Source organism: Emydura macquarii, unplaced genomic scaffold, assembly GCF_026122565.2.
Source record: "Emydura macquarii macquarii isolate MOO-44397 ecotype Brisbane River unplaced genomic scaffold, CSIRO-AGI_Emac_v2 contig_2372, whole genome shotgun sequence".
NCBI classification, from domain to species: Eukaryota; Metazoa; Chordata; order Testudines; family Chelidae; genus Emydura; species Emydura macquarii.
Genome location: NW_027132509.1, coordinates 2,509,399 through 2,526,010, shown reverse-complemented (window position 1 = coordinate 2,526,010; position 16,612 = coordinate 2,509,399). Strand labels below are relative to the sequence as shown.

General features: G+C 40.2%; 2 protein-coding genes across 2 annotated transcripts in view; one reads left to right on the top strand and one right to left on the bottom strand.

Moving 5' to 3' along the window:
- The window catches only part of INPP5F (inositol polyphosphate-5-phosphatase F), a 123,651-nt gene that overhangs the window by 3,034 nt on the left and 104,005 nt on the right, over positions 1-16,612 (bottom strand). The gene's annotated exons all lie outside the window — the stretch shown is intronic.
- Positions 1-16,612, top strand: part of MCMBP (minichromosome maintenance complex binding protein) — a 37,325-nt gene that overhangs the window by 14,461 nt on the left and 6,252 nt on the right. The window contains exons 9-12 of the mRNA XM_067561334.1: positions 1,943-2,118; positions 10,500-10,623; positions 12,849-12,966; positions 13,963-14,128. Of these exons, the coding sequence (XP_067417435.1) occupies positions 1,943-2,118; positions 10,500-10,623; positions 12,849-12,966; positions 13,963-14,128 (584 nt within the window). The remainder of the gene's footprint in view (positions 1-1,942; positions 2,119-10,499; positions 10,624-12,848; positions 12,967-13,962; positions 14,129-16,612) is intronic.

Here is a 16,612-nt window from a genome sequence, read left to right as displayed (position 1 = left end):
ATCTCCATGCATCTCTGCACTCCCACTCACCACCCCCCATACCAATGTGGCCCTGCAGTCCCACTCCCATTCAGCCCCTGTCTCAATGTTGTCATCCCACTAGCTCCTGTCCCAGTCTGTCCCCCCACTAGCCCTTCTGAACCCATCTGTAACCCCTAGCAGCTCCATGTGGCCTGCTCTGTCCTTCCTCCCCCCTCCATATCCAGTGCCTTGTCACCTGGCCCTGTGGGCAGGGCATTGTGAGAAAGGCAGCCTCTGCCCCTTCCCTGTCTTCGGCTAACTGCTCCGTCCTGTGAGCCAGTTGCCCTCTCTTCTGGTGCCCTATCAGCCCTTGATGGGCGAAAGGTGTAATTGTAGCTTCTCTTCACCTCCCAGTCAGAATCAATTACTGTATTCTGCTGGAGTGGACGAAGGGAATTTGCAAGGGACTTTAAGTCTGATGTAGAATTCCCTCAGGAGTAGATATTGGAGAGCACGGATCACAGGTTTGATCCAGTATGCCAGTTCATGTAATTGATGCATTTGTTTTGAATGTTGGTCCTTTGAAAACATTCTTCTTTGTAGAAGAGTTCCAGAGAGGTAGCCATGTTAGTCTGTATACAGCAAAAACAACGAGAGTTCTGTAGCACTTTAAAGACTAAGAAATTTAATTTCAGCAGGCATAAGCTTTCATGAGCTTCATGCCTGCTGAAATTAAATTTCTTAGTCTTTCAAGTGCTACAGAACTCTTGTTATTCTTCTTTGTAATCTTTATTTCCCTTCTTGGTATGTTACAGCCTGGCTATTGCAATTTGAATCCTTGTGTAGAGCCAGACAAGCGTCTAAAAGTAACCCAGCACAGGCCAGCTGTTTTTGCTTATCTGCCCAACAGTAGGCTGAGGCCAGAGTGGTGGCTCAATATGCCACATCAGATGTTTTTGACTGTTGACAACCATATTACATCTAGACAAAATGGTGGAATTCAGCAAGGATTTTGAACTTTAAAGTTGTTGCATGAAGCAGAAAGAGAGAAGGATGGTGTCAGTCCTTTTAATGAAGAACAGATATTGCCCAGAAGACGGAGGAGAGGCTAAGAAGAATAGTAATAGATTATATATGGTCTTTCACATCTGTATCTCCAGTGTAGATCCAATCCAAGTCAGTAGTGACTGAAGTTTGTTGCCATCTGATGTCTATCTTTTAGTTCAAGTGTCCACATAAATTTTTTTTAAAATAACCTAAAATAAAAAACCTGGAACTACTTTTGGAAGGCCTCAGACTGAGGATTGAATAGGCATGAGGTCAGAACTGTTCTCTCACCTCAAAGGGTGATTTCTTCAAGTTAGGTTGAGGCACACTGATGGGAATTATTGACTGCCTCAGCAGTACATGTTCTGTGACTATATAGAAGATTTAAGTATCTAAGACTGATAATCTGGCAGCCTTCAGGAACTCTAATTCCACACACATTTACATACACCTTGTAAAGTAAAGTTGCTTTATTTTCTCAAATGTTACAATGTTTACATTGGATACCTTCCAGATAGAAACCTTTTTACCATGAAGAATAATTAATAGCTCTCATTTAAATGATGAAATGATTTAAGGGTTTGGTTCCTTTACAAAACTCAAGCCTGTATACTCTAAGCTATTCAGAAATATAGCAGACAGTACTTTTTGTATAAATCCAGTTCAGTAGTTTTATATTGTCAGTGTGTAGGATTTTCATCTGTGTGGTATTTATGGTCTTTTTGTAAATACCTACAATCTTTCAATTAAGCTTTTATCATTAAAATCTATAATAAAATTATAGTCGTTTAAATGTAGCCTTCAGTAAACTGAAGCAGGAGATGTTGCTTGTGTTTATGTAACATTATTGGCATAGATTCTAGATTCATTTTGACAACAGTGGGGAATTTGCATAGAATGTCTTTAAACTCACTTTAATTGTGACATTTACTAGGGAGAACTCATCATCACTATTTGATCCTATGGAATGCATGGACACTGTAGAAGAACAGAGAGTACATAGTCCTCCTGCTTCATTAGTCCCCAGAATCCATGTAATTTTGGCACAGAAATTGCAGCACATTAATCCATTATTGCCTGCCTGCCTTAATGAAGAGGAGAGTAAAAACTGTAAGTATCTGAACTGCTGAATGGAACCTTACATTATCACAGATTAGATCACTGTGGACTGCATTGTACCCCTCCCTCTTATAAACAAGTAATTGTTGGCAGGAAAATACAGCAATGGTTGAGTTTGTTTAAGGCAGTTACAGAAGGGATGGGCAGCTGCATTGCTTTATACTGAGTTGTCTCAGACATGCTGATAATTGCTTATTTTAAGAAGAGATACTTCTGAACTAGTCATGATTAGAGACTTGATTCTTTCAGCCTAAAAACTCAATTTACTATTGTACAAATTGCCAGGTTTATTCATTTTCAAGTAAAGAATCATTTTATTTTTGAAAATTTTACTTTTAAGATTTGGCAAGCCAGTAAATCTGAAGTATGTAGGCACGTGGGATTACCTTGTGGATATCAAATATAAAATAACTATCTATCTGTACTATCAAGGAGCTTAAAGTTAAGTTTTTTAAACAATTATGCAACTAGTTGTCCATTTGATTGTTCTTAAACATTCACCACAAACTGTGGCACGTGCTTCTGCTTTTCTCTTGTTAGTATTTTTGCTTTCCATCTATGTGTGTTCTGTTTGTTTGTTGGGGCTGTGCTATCTGTGAACTTCCACGGCTCCAATAATAACCATCAGATGGAGTCCTATATAGATATGTATGTCTCATCTTAAACACTTAGGAAGCTGTAGAAGGCTGTGGGTTTTGGAACTAAACGTATAATACAACTTTAAATGAAAAATCTGAAAGGGTTTCCAAGGGGGTGTTGATCAGATCATATTATCCCCAAGTCGTCATAACTCAACAAATTGATGAGTGGGTTTATAATTCCTACTTAAATTGCTGTTTTAATTCTTTAAAAAATCCTACTTTTGTTATGGCAGCTGCTGAGTTGCATCAATCTGAGATGGAGGGCAGCTTCTTAAACATCATTAACAATAAAACTGTTGTTTATTTCCCAATAATGTTTCAGGAGTAAACTGCCATTTCTAACTAGTTAAATTTTTTCAGGCCTTGTTTTATGAACTATATTTTCTTCTGCATAGACCCCTTCTTTTTCCTATTTTATCATTAAATATTGTGACTTTCCATGAAGTTAACAAGCAAAATAAGTTATAAATATTTATATAAAGGTGGCTATTAAGTTAGCTATAATTCATTGAATATCAAATGTTAAAAAACAGTTTGGGGGACAGAGCAAAGAAGCAGTTGGGAGCTAAACTGGATCATCTTTTGACTTACCACATTTCAGTTTGTTTGACAGAATATAGTTTCTTTTCTTATTTTCATGATCTTCTCCCCCAGGAGTCTGTAGGAGAGATTGGAGGAGGTAAACTTGTGAACTGGGCTGGAAAAAAAAAATGCATAATTCTGGCAGACATTGTTATCAAAATGAGTACATGAATGTAGCAGCAGCATAGATCAATGAATCAGTTTGCTGAGTGAGTAATTGCTGACTTAGAGAGAGTATGATTTGCTCAGCATGATCTTGAAAACCCTTTCAGATTTTTAATTGAAAATTGTTTTATACGTTTGGCTTCAAAACTTGCAGCCTTCCATAAGTGTTTAAGAAGAGTCGAATGTAAGTTTACGTAGACTCCACTTGATACTAATTTTAAGAGTTGTGGAAGCTTACAAATAGCAGAGCTCAAGAAACAAACAAAAGACACACAAGGTGATGGAGTCCATAGATCTATGAATCTCTGCTCCTGCTACATTAACTGCTGCTAATTTTGATAAGTGTCTTGCAGAATTATGCATTGTTTTTTCCAGCCCCGTTCACATGCAGGAAAGCTGCAGAAATAACTTGCAGTTTGCCAAAAGTGGCAGATGTTGTTTTGTTTTATGAGTCACTGTGATGGAACTAAAAAAAAAAGCCAAAGTTGCTAACAAAGACTCATGGCTTAAAACCAAAAAATGAGTGCTGGGAAGCCAGCTGGACTAGGAGCCTGGTAGCCTTGTAGGTTCTCAGGGTCTAGGCTCTGTGGCAGGGAGCGTGGCAGCCCAGTTGGGTCTGAGGAACCAGCTGGCTCGGGATTCTGGAAGCCCTGGGTCACTCAGCATGGCAGAACTGTCAGCGTAGCAGGGCTGCCTTGGAGCAACAGACCCTGGAAGTCCTGGGTTCCTGACTCCAAGGAAATCAGCTTGTTGTGGCTGCCCCCAGTCCTGAAAGTCTGTCTGAAATTGACCTAATTCTTGTCAGTTTTACTACTGCCCCTGAAATTTACCAGACTGGTCAGTTTTACTGCTGTTGCTGAGGAACCTACTTGGTTTCACAAACATTAAGTGTCCATGAGGCCAAAACAAAAACTTTATGGAATTTCTCTACCATGGGGAAATTTCTGAACTGTTTTGTTCTCTGCTGGAATGAAACCAAATATTGAAATTTCCTCACAATATGGAAATTCTGAATTGTAACCAGCTCTGCTTATGGGCAAGCCTGGTATGCCTGTGGCTTGCTTTCTTGGCTGGTAGACTTTGGAGGTCTGTTGCAAAGCTGCTTAATTGGGGGTTTTGGGACAGTTTTACAATTTTCTCTCTCCTTCGTGACGGATCCATAAAGCACCGCCATCTCCAGTCCTGGGAAAGGCTATGTGTACCACATGCTTGGCTAAAATGAAGGCATGCAGGAGGGAAATTGGAATGAACAGTATCCTTGGAATTGTGAAGTGAAAGGAGAATTTTGTGTTCCCAATTCTTGCAGAGTGGCTATCATTAGATACATTGATGCTTCCTGCAAAAAAGCTAAGAAGCAAACATAAAAAATTTCAGCTGACTGTTATTTTTGTTAGCACTCTAAAACATAGCTTTGGCCTCCGCATTAAGAGGATTGTGAATTGGTAATTGATTACTTCTCTCCCTTTGTTTTTTGAGTATTCTCTAATAGTGTTTAAAAACACCTTTGGTTGCATATTTGTTGAAAGTAACTTGTTCCATATTGGTAAGCGTAGGAGTTGCAATGCTGCCAGAAAAGACTGGGCAGCATTCAACCCAGACTCTGAATTAGTGTGAGATACACCTTGATAAATAAAAATAACTTTCCCTGAATATAAGAGTTTATACACTCCTGTAATTCCCAAGGAGATAATATACCACTTCCTCTCAATTCATACTTGAGAGGAACTCATAACTGTTATGAGCTTTAGATATCAAGGAGATAGGTACCTTTAAATACTTTAAATGGAAAATAACAATCAAAAACATTTTGGTTATGATGCATGAATACACTGCAATAAGAACAGACTAATTCTGAATAACTGGGCACATGTAGCAGAGGATGACTAGTCAGGTGGAACTTCTATATACTTTACCTGTCCGTTTGTATAATATTCCTTATGATCTTCAAAATAAAATGTTTGCCTGCCTGTAATAAAGGGAGTAAAATAGATTTTTCCCCTGTGTTTCTAATGGAGATAAAAATTACAACCGTTTTTCATTTTAATTCCTTTCTTGTGCTTTAGCTTCAGAAGTGTCAGTGCTGCTCTTTGAATAAAAAGGTAATTGCTAGAACCAGAGCAAGATAAGAAAAAACACTAAGTTAGTAATGCACTGTTAATATTTTGCTATTCTTTTGATGTGAAACTAACACTTAAAGTGTAAGGGGGAAAAAAAAAAAAGCATTTCCCCACTTGAAGTTCCTTTTAAGTGCCTCAGTTTACCTCTCTGGAAAAAATGGGACAATTCGTCTTCACTATTGGGATTGTAAGAGTTAATGTTTGTAAAGCACTTTGAAATTCTCAGAGGAGCTAGATGCAAATTTTTGGAGTCAGAAAGACAGCAAACAGTGCAATAACACTCAAGGCCCCTTTATACGAATGTTAACTGGACCTTTTAGTTGCATCTTTTGGCATTAGTAAGCCATGGTACTATTTTGCTTGCTTTGATTACGATACCACTGTAAAGCAGTTGACAGTTCTTGTTGGCTGGCAGAATTTTATCCAAATCTGAGTTACAAGGTCATTGGGTTCTGTGCTATGTTTCTAGGGCTCTGTCTGAATTGTTAATAGTCTGTGGCTGCAGTTATTTTTGCTCTTCTTTGCTATATTCCTTATTTCCAGTCTAATGCAAATGTAACATCACATTTAAAGTGGTGAAAACTCAGTTCCATATAGCAACTTAACTCCTGATCCAGGCTTCTGTGAGGGTTTCTGGTTGAACTAAATGTATCACCATTATTGTCTCTGAAGAATACTTCATGATTCTAATGCTTTGTGTGTGTAGCAGAGAAATTGTTGCCTCACAGCTCTGTATGAAAATGAAAACAAGTATTTCTAAAATGATTTAGATTAACTTGTGTTACTAAACAGTCACCAAGGCTATGCTGGCTCGCTACAAAATGCTGAGCTGAGATGATGTATCACTTAAGGGCACAAGGGATGGAGTGAAGAATATATATATTTGAAAGTCACATAGAAGGAACCACGTCTTCCTGCCAGATTCTGAACAGAGTAATTGTTAATTGCATATGAAACCATCAAGTTTTACTGGGTGATATAGGATTTTAAACAACTCATGGAAAACAAAGTGCATGTCCCTTCCAGTTATTGCCGCACATTAAGACTTAGAACTTCAACCAAGCTATTTCAGTCAGTTTAGGATTAAAGGAAAGTCATCAGAGCAGTATTGTTTCATTTGAGATTTACTTTCATAGTGCAATACAGAAATCCATTATTAAAGTAGGAAACCATTATCTTGTGGACTGAATGGATTGACTTGTACTTTCAGAAAGCTTTTGACAAGGTCTCTCATCAAAGGCTTTTAAGCAAACTAAGCAGTCATGAGATAAAAAGGAAGGTCCCCTCATGGATCAATAACTGATTAAAAGACAGGAAACAAAGGGTAGGAATAAATGGTCCATTTTCAGAATGGAGAGAGGTAAATATCTGTGTCCCTAGGGATCTGTAGTGGGACCACTGCTGTTGTTCAACATATTCATAAATGATCTAATAAAAGTGAGTGGCAAAGTTTGGAAGTGATACAAAATTATGCAGGATAGCTCTTCACAGTCTGCTTTGGACTTAGCTACAAAGGGATCTCACAAAACTTGGTGACTGGGCAACAAAATGGCAGGTGAAATTCCATGTTGATAAATGCAAAGTAATGCATATTGGAAAACATAATCCCAACTATACATACAAAATGATAGGTCTAAATTAGGTGTTACCACTCAAGAAAGAGGTGTTGGAGTCATTATGGATAGTTCTGTGAAAACATCTGCTCAGCGTGCAGCAGCAGTTCAAACATCTGAGAGAATGAGAATTAGATAAGGGAGAGATGAGACAAAAAATATCATAATGCCACTATATAAATCCATGGTACACCTACACCTTGAATATTGCATGCAGTTCTGGTCATCCCATTTCAAAAAAGCTGTATTAGAAATGGAAAAGGTACAGAGAGACAACAAAAATAATGATGGGTACAGAACAGCTTCCATATGAGGAGAGATTAAAAAGACTGGGACTGTTCATCTTGGAAAAGAGACGAATAAAGGGGGAAATGATCGAGGTCTATAAAATCATGAATGGTGTGGAGAAAGTGAATAGGAAGTGTTATTTACACCTTCACATAATGCAAGAACCAGGGGTTGCGCTATGAAATTAATAGGCATCAGGCTTAACGAACAAAGGAAAGTGTTTCTTCACAAAACGCAGTCAAACTGTGGAACTCGGTGCCAGGGGATGTTGTGAAGGCCAAAAGTATAATTGGATTAAAAAAAGATGAGTTCATGGAGGATAGGTGCATCAGTGGCTATTAGCCAAGATGGTCTGGGATGTAACCCTATGCTCTATGTCCCTAAGCCAGATGCAGGTACTGGAGTACAAGGGATCGATTACTTGATGATTACCCTTTGTTCATTCCTCAAAGCATCTGGCATTGGTCACTGTTGGAAGACGGAAAACTGGGCTACCTGGACTACTGGTCTGACAGAATGGCCATTCATATGTTCTTATGCCTAATGGTGATTTTCAGCTGGACTTGACATGATGCTTTATCTGCTAGAGATACTTAAGAATAAGGGAATGTAGCGGCAATAACTTAAAGAAACCAGATGAATGCCAACTAGGTATTAATCAGGGATCTCAATATTGGTTGATAAACATGAGAAAGCTCTCCCTAATGGATTACTGCAAGCATTGGTATTTACTTTTCCATCCATATTTAGTCACTGTTTGATGAAATTGGGATCCAAATTTAGGTTTCTTAGAAATTCCAGAGGAAACAGTTTTGCTAGACAAAATAAGTTTTCTTCCAGTATTTGGAATGCAAACTCTACAACTTTTTTTAGTGCAGAAGGAACTGAAACAGAAGTGTCTGTCCTCTTTGTCCTAGCTGAGATTCCCCAAAATAAGCATTAATATAGTAATTATATTTTCACTGTTATAGTGTTAGAACTTTTTTTAAAAAATCCACACTTAAGTGGGTAGTATCCATTTAGTACAAATTATCTAGAGGAAAGCATATGATCAAATACTCCAGCAATATCAAAATCAGAGGGCTAGTGTAAATGCAGAACAGACCTAAGCTACATGAAATAACATTTAATTACTAACAAATGTAAAGTCAAACACCTACAAGGGAAATAATCAGCAGAGATACAGACTGGAGGAACAGCCATCTGGAAAGCAGCAAGTCCAAGAAACATAGGAGTGATAGTACATATGAGCTAGCAGTGCAATTCAGCTCTGGATGTATTGTTTGTGTCTGCATATGATATGTACCTGTGTTTATCATATACCTCCTAAAGCCATTCTTCTCTGGGTTCCTGTCCGTGGGTCTGTATTATTTAGATTGTAAGCACTTCAGGCAGTGGTGCAGGTTTTTTCACAGCACACATTGTTTGAATGTAACCAGTAATTGTGGGGGTTGCATGTAATTTCCCAGTTCCACCTGAGTGGGACAGAACTGTTAAAGGGATTGAGCTCAGGTTCATGCTTGGGGAAGAGGGGGTATTCTCAGATGTAGAATTCATGATTAATGGAGATCAGACTGAGACAGAGTCTTGCTTTAGCATGCAAGACACCTCATGGGAAGCCTTCTAGGAAAAGAGTTGCAAACTAGCTTTGCTATGTGCTAGGAATAATCCTTTCTAGTTTGATTCTTTTTTGGCAACTGCTTTAATTTCTGTGGGATGTGGGCTTTGTTCCTCTTTGTGAAGGAACTGTACTTCTAAATCAAGTAATGGCATTCAGATGTTAAGTGTGAGAGGGGGAAGGCAGGCATGGCATAGAAATGCGTATAATAAGGCAATAGTCATGCTCTTCATAGCTCTGATGTGACTGTTTCTGTGGCGAGCAAGGGTAACTTGAGATGATTAATGTTTCATTTACTGTTCGACATGTGACAAAAGGCTTGAGCCAAGACTTTCAAAAAACAGGAGCCTAAAAGTCAGTGAGAGCTGCTGTTTACTCGGCACTACTGATAATCATCCCACTTGTTGGGGAACCTTATTTCAGGTTCCAGTTTAAGATCATGGCCCAAACTTGTATATTGTGCGTATAGCTGGTCTCTGTAACTACACTATTACCTTCATGCTTTCCCCTTCCCTTGCATTTATTTATTATGGTATACCCTAGCTATAACGAACCCCTGGAGATCCAAGCCATTCGTTCGGTATAGCCAGAGCCAGGGGTTCCTTATAGCGACCGGGAGGGGGCAAAAGGGGACAGCTCCTCTGGCAGCAAGGGCAGACTGCTGCAGTGGCGGAGCAGAGATCTTCTCCAGCCTTCAGGGCCATAGTGGGGGAGGGGGGAGCTCTTGATCTCCTGCCACAGTGGGCAGGCCTGGAGGTGGGATCCAGGTACCATGTTTGCTATGGCCCAAGGTTCGCTATTGCGAAGGGCACTGAAGTGAGGGTCTACTGTATGTCCCCTTGTTCGGGTTAATTTGTTAGCTGTTTGGGGCAGGAGCTATGTTACCACTGTATATCACCTAGCATGCTAAGCTCTGCTCTGGTGAGGGCTTCAAGGCATCATTCTAAGACAAACAACTAAGTTGCATGAAGTTATGCTCACCAGCATTTAGGAATGGTGTAGCAAAAAGCAAGGTACAAAAGAGCACAACAATGGAGCATAAAACAACATAGTGAAGAAGACTGAGTTGAATTTGCATAGTCTTGGGAAGAAGACCCATTTGGATGACATTACTCTAAACAGAGGGCATTATTCAGTCTCAAATCTGCAGAGCAAGGAACAGTGTCCTGAATCTAAAAAAGGTAGAAGTCTAGGTAAATGAGGAAACTTCATTCACACAGGTTAGTGCTGTTCTTTTGCACTCACCATTCCCTGTATGTGATACTGCAACATAAGGTAAGCCTCATTTGGTGAGGAGTGGGAACAGATGTGGTGCATTTCTGACACTTGTCTTCTGCTTTCTTATCAGTTGTTTCTAGTTTTATGTTGGAACTGTCACCAGTTAGAGCAGAACTGCTTGGATTCCTCACTCACGCACTCTTAGGAGACAGCTTGGCTGCTGAGTACCTTATATTGCATCTCATCTCCACAGTGTAAGTATCTAGAAGCCTGCTGAGAACACTTAATTTATTCATTTTAATATTTTTATTTATATGTATTTATTATTACCTGCTTATTTTTTGCCAGTCTATCAGTCTATGAATAACTTTTGAGCAGAGATGGTATAAATATTATTTGTATTTCAGTCATGCCTAGAGAGTCTCCAATAGAGAGGCCCCATTGTCTTAGGCACAAATAGAGTTTATTGCCCACAGTCCAAATAAATTTTAAAACAAACCTAATTTCAAAGCTTAATATCCTCCTAGCATTTGGGCTGACAAAGTCCCTTCCACTTCTGCTTGCTCCACCTTTTTTATTCTGTCCTTGGATTAGACTAAAATCCTCAAGTGATACATATTTAACCAATGAGGATGTCATGTTTCCTATCTAATCTCTTCTTTGTATACGATGCTACATTTCCATCAATAGTGTAGAGAATGACTGATTCGTATTTTTCTGATTTATTCTTGTTCATTAAAAATTTATCCACATTTTCAAAAACTCTTAATGATCTTAATTGCCCAACTTAAGATGTCTTAAAAGAGCATGATTGTCAAAAAGTGCTGAACATCAACTTTCTGAAAATCAGGCCCTTTAAAGTGTGTCAAGTTGAACACCCACAGTCATAAGTCACCCTTGAAAATGTGAGCCTGTATGTATACAACTGAGATAAAAAGCAAATTTGAGTGTAGATGTTAGGTATGTTGCACAGAACAGCCAAACGTTTGGACAGCCAACTATGTTGTGGGTGTCATGCCTGCCCAATTACATGGCCAATTTTCAAATAGTTTATTTGAAGATTAGGAATTTCACCCTCGTATGCAGCATATGGGAAACTTGATTATATAGTAGGCCAAGTAAACTTCATACTGGCACAAAGTATGCTTGTGTAAATAGGACATTTTGTGGTCTAACTGGATGTTTTCGTTGTTATACTGTGACTTTACCAGTCCACCCCTTTGTGGCCAATCAGGCACACGGCCTCAGTTTTCCAGCCAGTCTTCTAATGCTCTGTCAGGCCTGCAATGCCTTCTGAGTTGCAGAAACTTAATCCTCCAGCTAGGTCACATGCAATTTTACCCCTTCCAGGGCATGGAATAAGTACGAAGCAACACAAACTCTTCCCTTTCCTTTGAGAGCCCTGCTAGGTACCAATCTTCCCCAGTCCCTGGCCTTGTCATCTTCTTGCCAACAGCAGGACTCCTACATCTGTTCTCTCTACAAGTCACTTCCAAGTGAACAGGACTTTTTAAGCTCTTTAGCTCCTTCCTGCCTTGAGTGGAGGGTTGTGTGCCCCATTACATTAGTCATAATTAGTCACAATCTGTCCTAAATCTCTCATGGATCTGCCATTGACCTTGTGTTAAAGGTCATAGGTAACTTGATATGAGATTCATTTTAACGTGTGCCAGCCACTACCTATTTATAGTGCAGTAGCACCCAATATGCCCTAGCCTTTTGTAGAGACACAGGAAGACAGTCACTGTCCCAAAGAATGAAAATAAATGTGAGAAAAGGAATGGCATATAAGCATCCTGATGAGGGTAATGGTTCTCACACAGCTTGTGCCTCTTTTTATGGGTGTGTTTTAATTATAAAAAGTTTAGGACTTACTGCGGGTGCTCAGCATCAAAATCTGGGGAGGATGGTAGAGAGACTGGGAATAAGAAAAGGGAGTGGAAAGCTGAGTACAGGAAGGAGGAAAGGGGAATAGAGGAGCACAATGAGCAGGGAAAAGAGATTGGGGTGCTGACAGGTTGCAGTGGTCGGAGAAGGGTGGGACTGAATGGGGATCAGTAATTGGTGGTGGTAGAGCAATTGAGGAATAAAGCATCTAGAGGCTAAGTTGCAGAGCTGTAAACGTGCTGCCTATAGTTTGTCTATATGGATTGGGGCTGGAAGGCCCTGACTCACCCTGTGCTTGCTTGCTATATAGCTGGGGTTGACCTCCTTGCAGAAAAAGCTCCCAGGGGTTTGGGCTTGTCAAAGTCAGCCCCTGAAGTGCTTTGGTGAAGTGCTAAGTAGCAAGGGAAAACCCAGTTTTCACACTCCTTTACCTCCTTGGACCCTCAAAGAGGGAAGAATTTGACAACTAAATAACGGTATGGTAGGGCTGGGAACCTGAGCAACTGCTAGATATGAACATTCTTGAATTCATTAGTAATTTCTGCACTTCCTGTATCAGCTGTTCAACTGATCTGTCTTATTTTTTGTCTAGCTATGCGAGAAGAGATGTGCTTCCTCTGGGAAAATTCTCAGTCAACTTGAGTGGCTGTCCAAGAAATAGTATCTTCACAGAGCACATATACCGCATTATCCAGCAGCTTGTTCCAGCGGTAAGAATGGCATTAACATGCTTTAATGATTTGTGATTGTGCAGTGATGTTGGCTATAATGCTACTGTATATTTCAAAGAAAGGCTTAAGTTCAATTTGAGGCAGGTTCCTACTGCCTGGTTAAAGGATAGCCCAACAACTAAAATTGGGTGGAACTTTCATCCTAGAGGAAACCTAGATTACTCCCCTCTCCCCATGACCACAAATTGCTGGAAGGTATTCTGCAGAAAACGCGCAGTAATTTGATCGGGGACCATATCTACTGGTAACTTGCAATACTGCCACACCTGGTTACTGATATTCCGATAGCTATATAAAACTAGATTTTAAAAAACTTAACTCATGTGGTAAACAGCCAGCTCCTCCCTAGCGGGTCTCACACTTCAACCCCTTGTAGTGGGCCAGGGAGTCCCCAGTAACCCTGTCTCCCCTTGGAGGTACCTTGCTCCAGCTTCCTTCTGCTGGCTGGGGCCCAGGGTTTTCTCCTTCTGTAGCTGCAGAGAAGCACTGTCTCCTGGCGGGGGGACTTTCTCCTCCAGCTGCTACTAGCCTTCTGGTAGCTTCCTCCTCCTGTGCTTCTCCCCCTCCCTTTAGGGAAGGTGGAGTTTAAGTACACCTGGACTAGCCCTTCATTGGGTCCAGGTGTCTCTAATTGCCCTGCAATCATCTCTCCCCTGCTTGCAGGAGCCAGGGCTTTAGGCATTCTTGGGCTCACACTCTGGCCCCGGTATGCCTTTTTGCAGCCCTCTGTCCTGACTTTATCACACTTGCTATAAAATTTTTTTGCCTTTGAAATCCTCTTTCCCTTTAAGAGCTTTGGAACTTGTGATGCTGTATATCTAGCATGTATTCCATTTAATTGTCCTTGTAATTTTGTACATATTCAGGAATTCTAAACTTCCTGATCTTATTAAAGCAGAATACTTTTACCTACCAAGGCAGGTGGAAGAGATGGGTTTTGCCTACTTAGCTAATCATTTTCTTTTCTCTTGGCAGTCCTATCGTCTGCAGATGACCATAGAAAACATGAATCACTCACGATTTATCCCACACAAGGACTACACAGCTAACCGCCTAGTCAGTGGAGTATTGCAACTGGCCAGTAACACTTCCCTCGTGATCGATGAGACCCTACTTGAGCAAGGACAGCTGGACACAACAGGTAGGCAATATATTGTGTTCCTATCCTCCCTGTAAAACTTTGACCTAATACAGTACAGTAGACTGAATTATAAGACATACGGTGATGTTAATTATGTGGCAATAGTTAAACCTTTTAATACAGGTTAATCCTTTTAAAAAACACCTTGTCCATGGATATCATAATGGATTTATGTCTCAGACTAGCTTGCTATCAGTCTGTGGCCTTTTTATATGTAGTTAGGTGCCTAATCGCAGTTCAACAAGGCAGTTGTATTTTATTTCTCCTATTATTGATTTACTGCGGAAGTGTCTGGATATTTTGTTTTGTTTAAAATACTGTATATGCCAGGTTTCAGGTAAAAACTGGTAGCTCTAAATAGAGCTCCAAGAGAAGGTTAGAGGTAGGTAAGTAATTAGGAATCCTTTCACCTATAGGCGAGTGGTTAAAATCTAGGGGAGTGTGGAAATGACCAGTGTGAAATGAGCTGGTACTGCTTAGTCTGATTTTAGTTCACCAGTGTTTGCATTGCAAAGAATACCTGGACAATTGACTTCTTTGGCACTCAATAGAAAAGGCCAGCAAATAAATTTAGCTGTAGCTTGACCTACTGTCTTGCCCCGTAGAAGTGTTTTTCTAGGTCTTGTGTTAGGCACAAGTGGAGCAGTGGGGACCTCATGTTGCTGCCATTTGGATAGCGCCTTTCCTGTACAAAACAGAACAGCCCCTGGCTGCATAGCTGACACTTTTGAGCACTGAAGTTAATTGGGTTTTTTTCATTTAAAAAAGTTAATGCTATGTGGGGGAAGACGTTTTCATCTTGCGTATTACGGATTTCCAAAATTAATCTTCTAACTATTGGCTTGTTGCTGTGTATCATAGAAATGAAGGACTGGAAGGGACCTTGATAGGTCATTTAGTCTAGTCCCCTGCACTGAGGCAGGACAAAGTATTATCTAGACCAATGTTTCTCAATTGGTGTTCCGTGGAACCCTGCGGTTCCGCGGGAACACTGTTAGGGTTCCGCGAGCAGCTGTTCTCTGCGCTGCCGAAAAAAGGGAAGATGTCCTGGATTTTTCGGCAGAGGATATCGAGTGGAAGTGTAATTTAATTTATATTTAATAGAGAAACGCTGACCTAGTTGGTTTGTATATAATTTGCTTATTTCTACATTTTTTTTGGCCTCATATATAAAAATACTGTTAAGAGTTTGGGGGGGTTCTGCAATTATTTATCGAGTTCAAAAGGGTTCCGTGGCCAAATTTAATTGAGAAACACTGATCTAGACCATCCCTGACAGGTGTTTGTCTAACCTGTTCTTAAAAAGATCCAATGACCGAGATTCCACAATCTCCCTAGGTAATTTGTACCCTTTACAGTTAGGAAGTTTTTCCTAATGTCTGACTTAAATCTCCCTTTCTGCAATTTAAGCCCATTGCATATCGTCCTATCCTCAGTGGATAAGGAGAACAACTTATCAACCTCCTCTTTATAACAACCTTTTATCTACTTGAAAACTGCGCTCATATCCCCCTTCAGTCTTTTCTTCTCCAGACAAAACAAATCCACATTTTTCAGTCTTTCCACATAGGTCATGTTTTCTAAATCTTTAGTTTTGTTTCTCTCCTCTGGACTTTCTCCAATTTGTCCACTTTCCTGAAGAGTGCTGCCCAGAATCACAGTACTCCAGTTAAGGCCTTATCAGTGCTGAGTAGAGTGGAAGAATTATTTCTTGTGTCTTGCTTACAACCCTCCTATGTATACAGCAGTGAATTATAACCAAGACGGAAAAGGAAGACTTAAGGCAAGCTTTGAAAAGTAACTTGATAGCTGGGAGTGAGGATAGGGAGATAGGGGTGAGGATGGCTGGGACATACAAGCAGGGGTGCTTATTCAGTTTTCTCCCCCCTCCATCTTCCAGGTACAAGTAGGGGACTTCATGTTGGAGCACAAAGTCAGATATGTGAAGCATCCAAAAGCAGTGTGTCTACAAAACCAAGGGGGCCAATTTTGAATTGGAATACAGATGACTAGGAAGCCAGTGAAGGTGATTATATTAAAATAGAAAAGCATCCTAGTCAGTCTTGTATAACAAGAGTACCTTAGTCTCCTGGAGCTTGTGACGTCACAACGGTGCGGATGCATGATATTAAGTGCTGCTGTTAAGAGATGCTCTAGTGAGTCCATACCTGTTATAGAGCTCTTTTCATCTTCTTCACAAGCATTAACAGTGGACTAACAGGGAACCTTAACTGTTAATCTGTATATTTTGAACAGTTGAGATCCAAGGCCAGACAGACTGTAGAGAGTTTTAAAACTTTACAGAAGTAGCCAAGTATAGATTTCAAATTGATAGTGTCTGTAGACAAAGTGTGAAGAGTAGTTGAGAGATTGACTTAGGTTAGGCCTACACAGGGATAAAAGCCCTGCAGCATGGCTGCAGCTGGCCTAGATCAGCTGACTCGGGCTCACAGGGCTCAGACTTTGTGGCTGAAAAATTGCTAT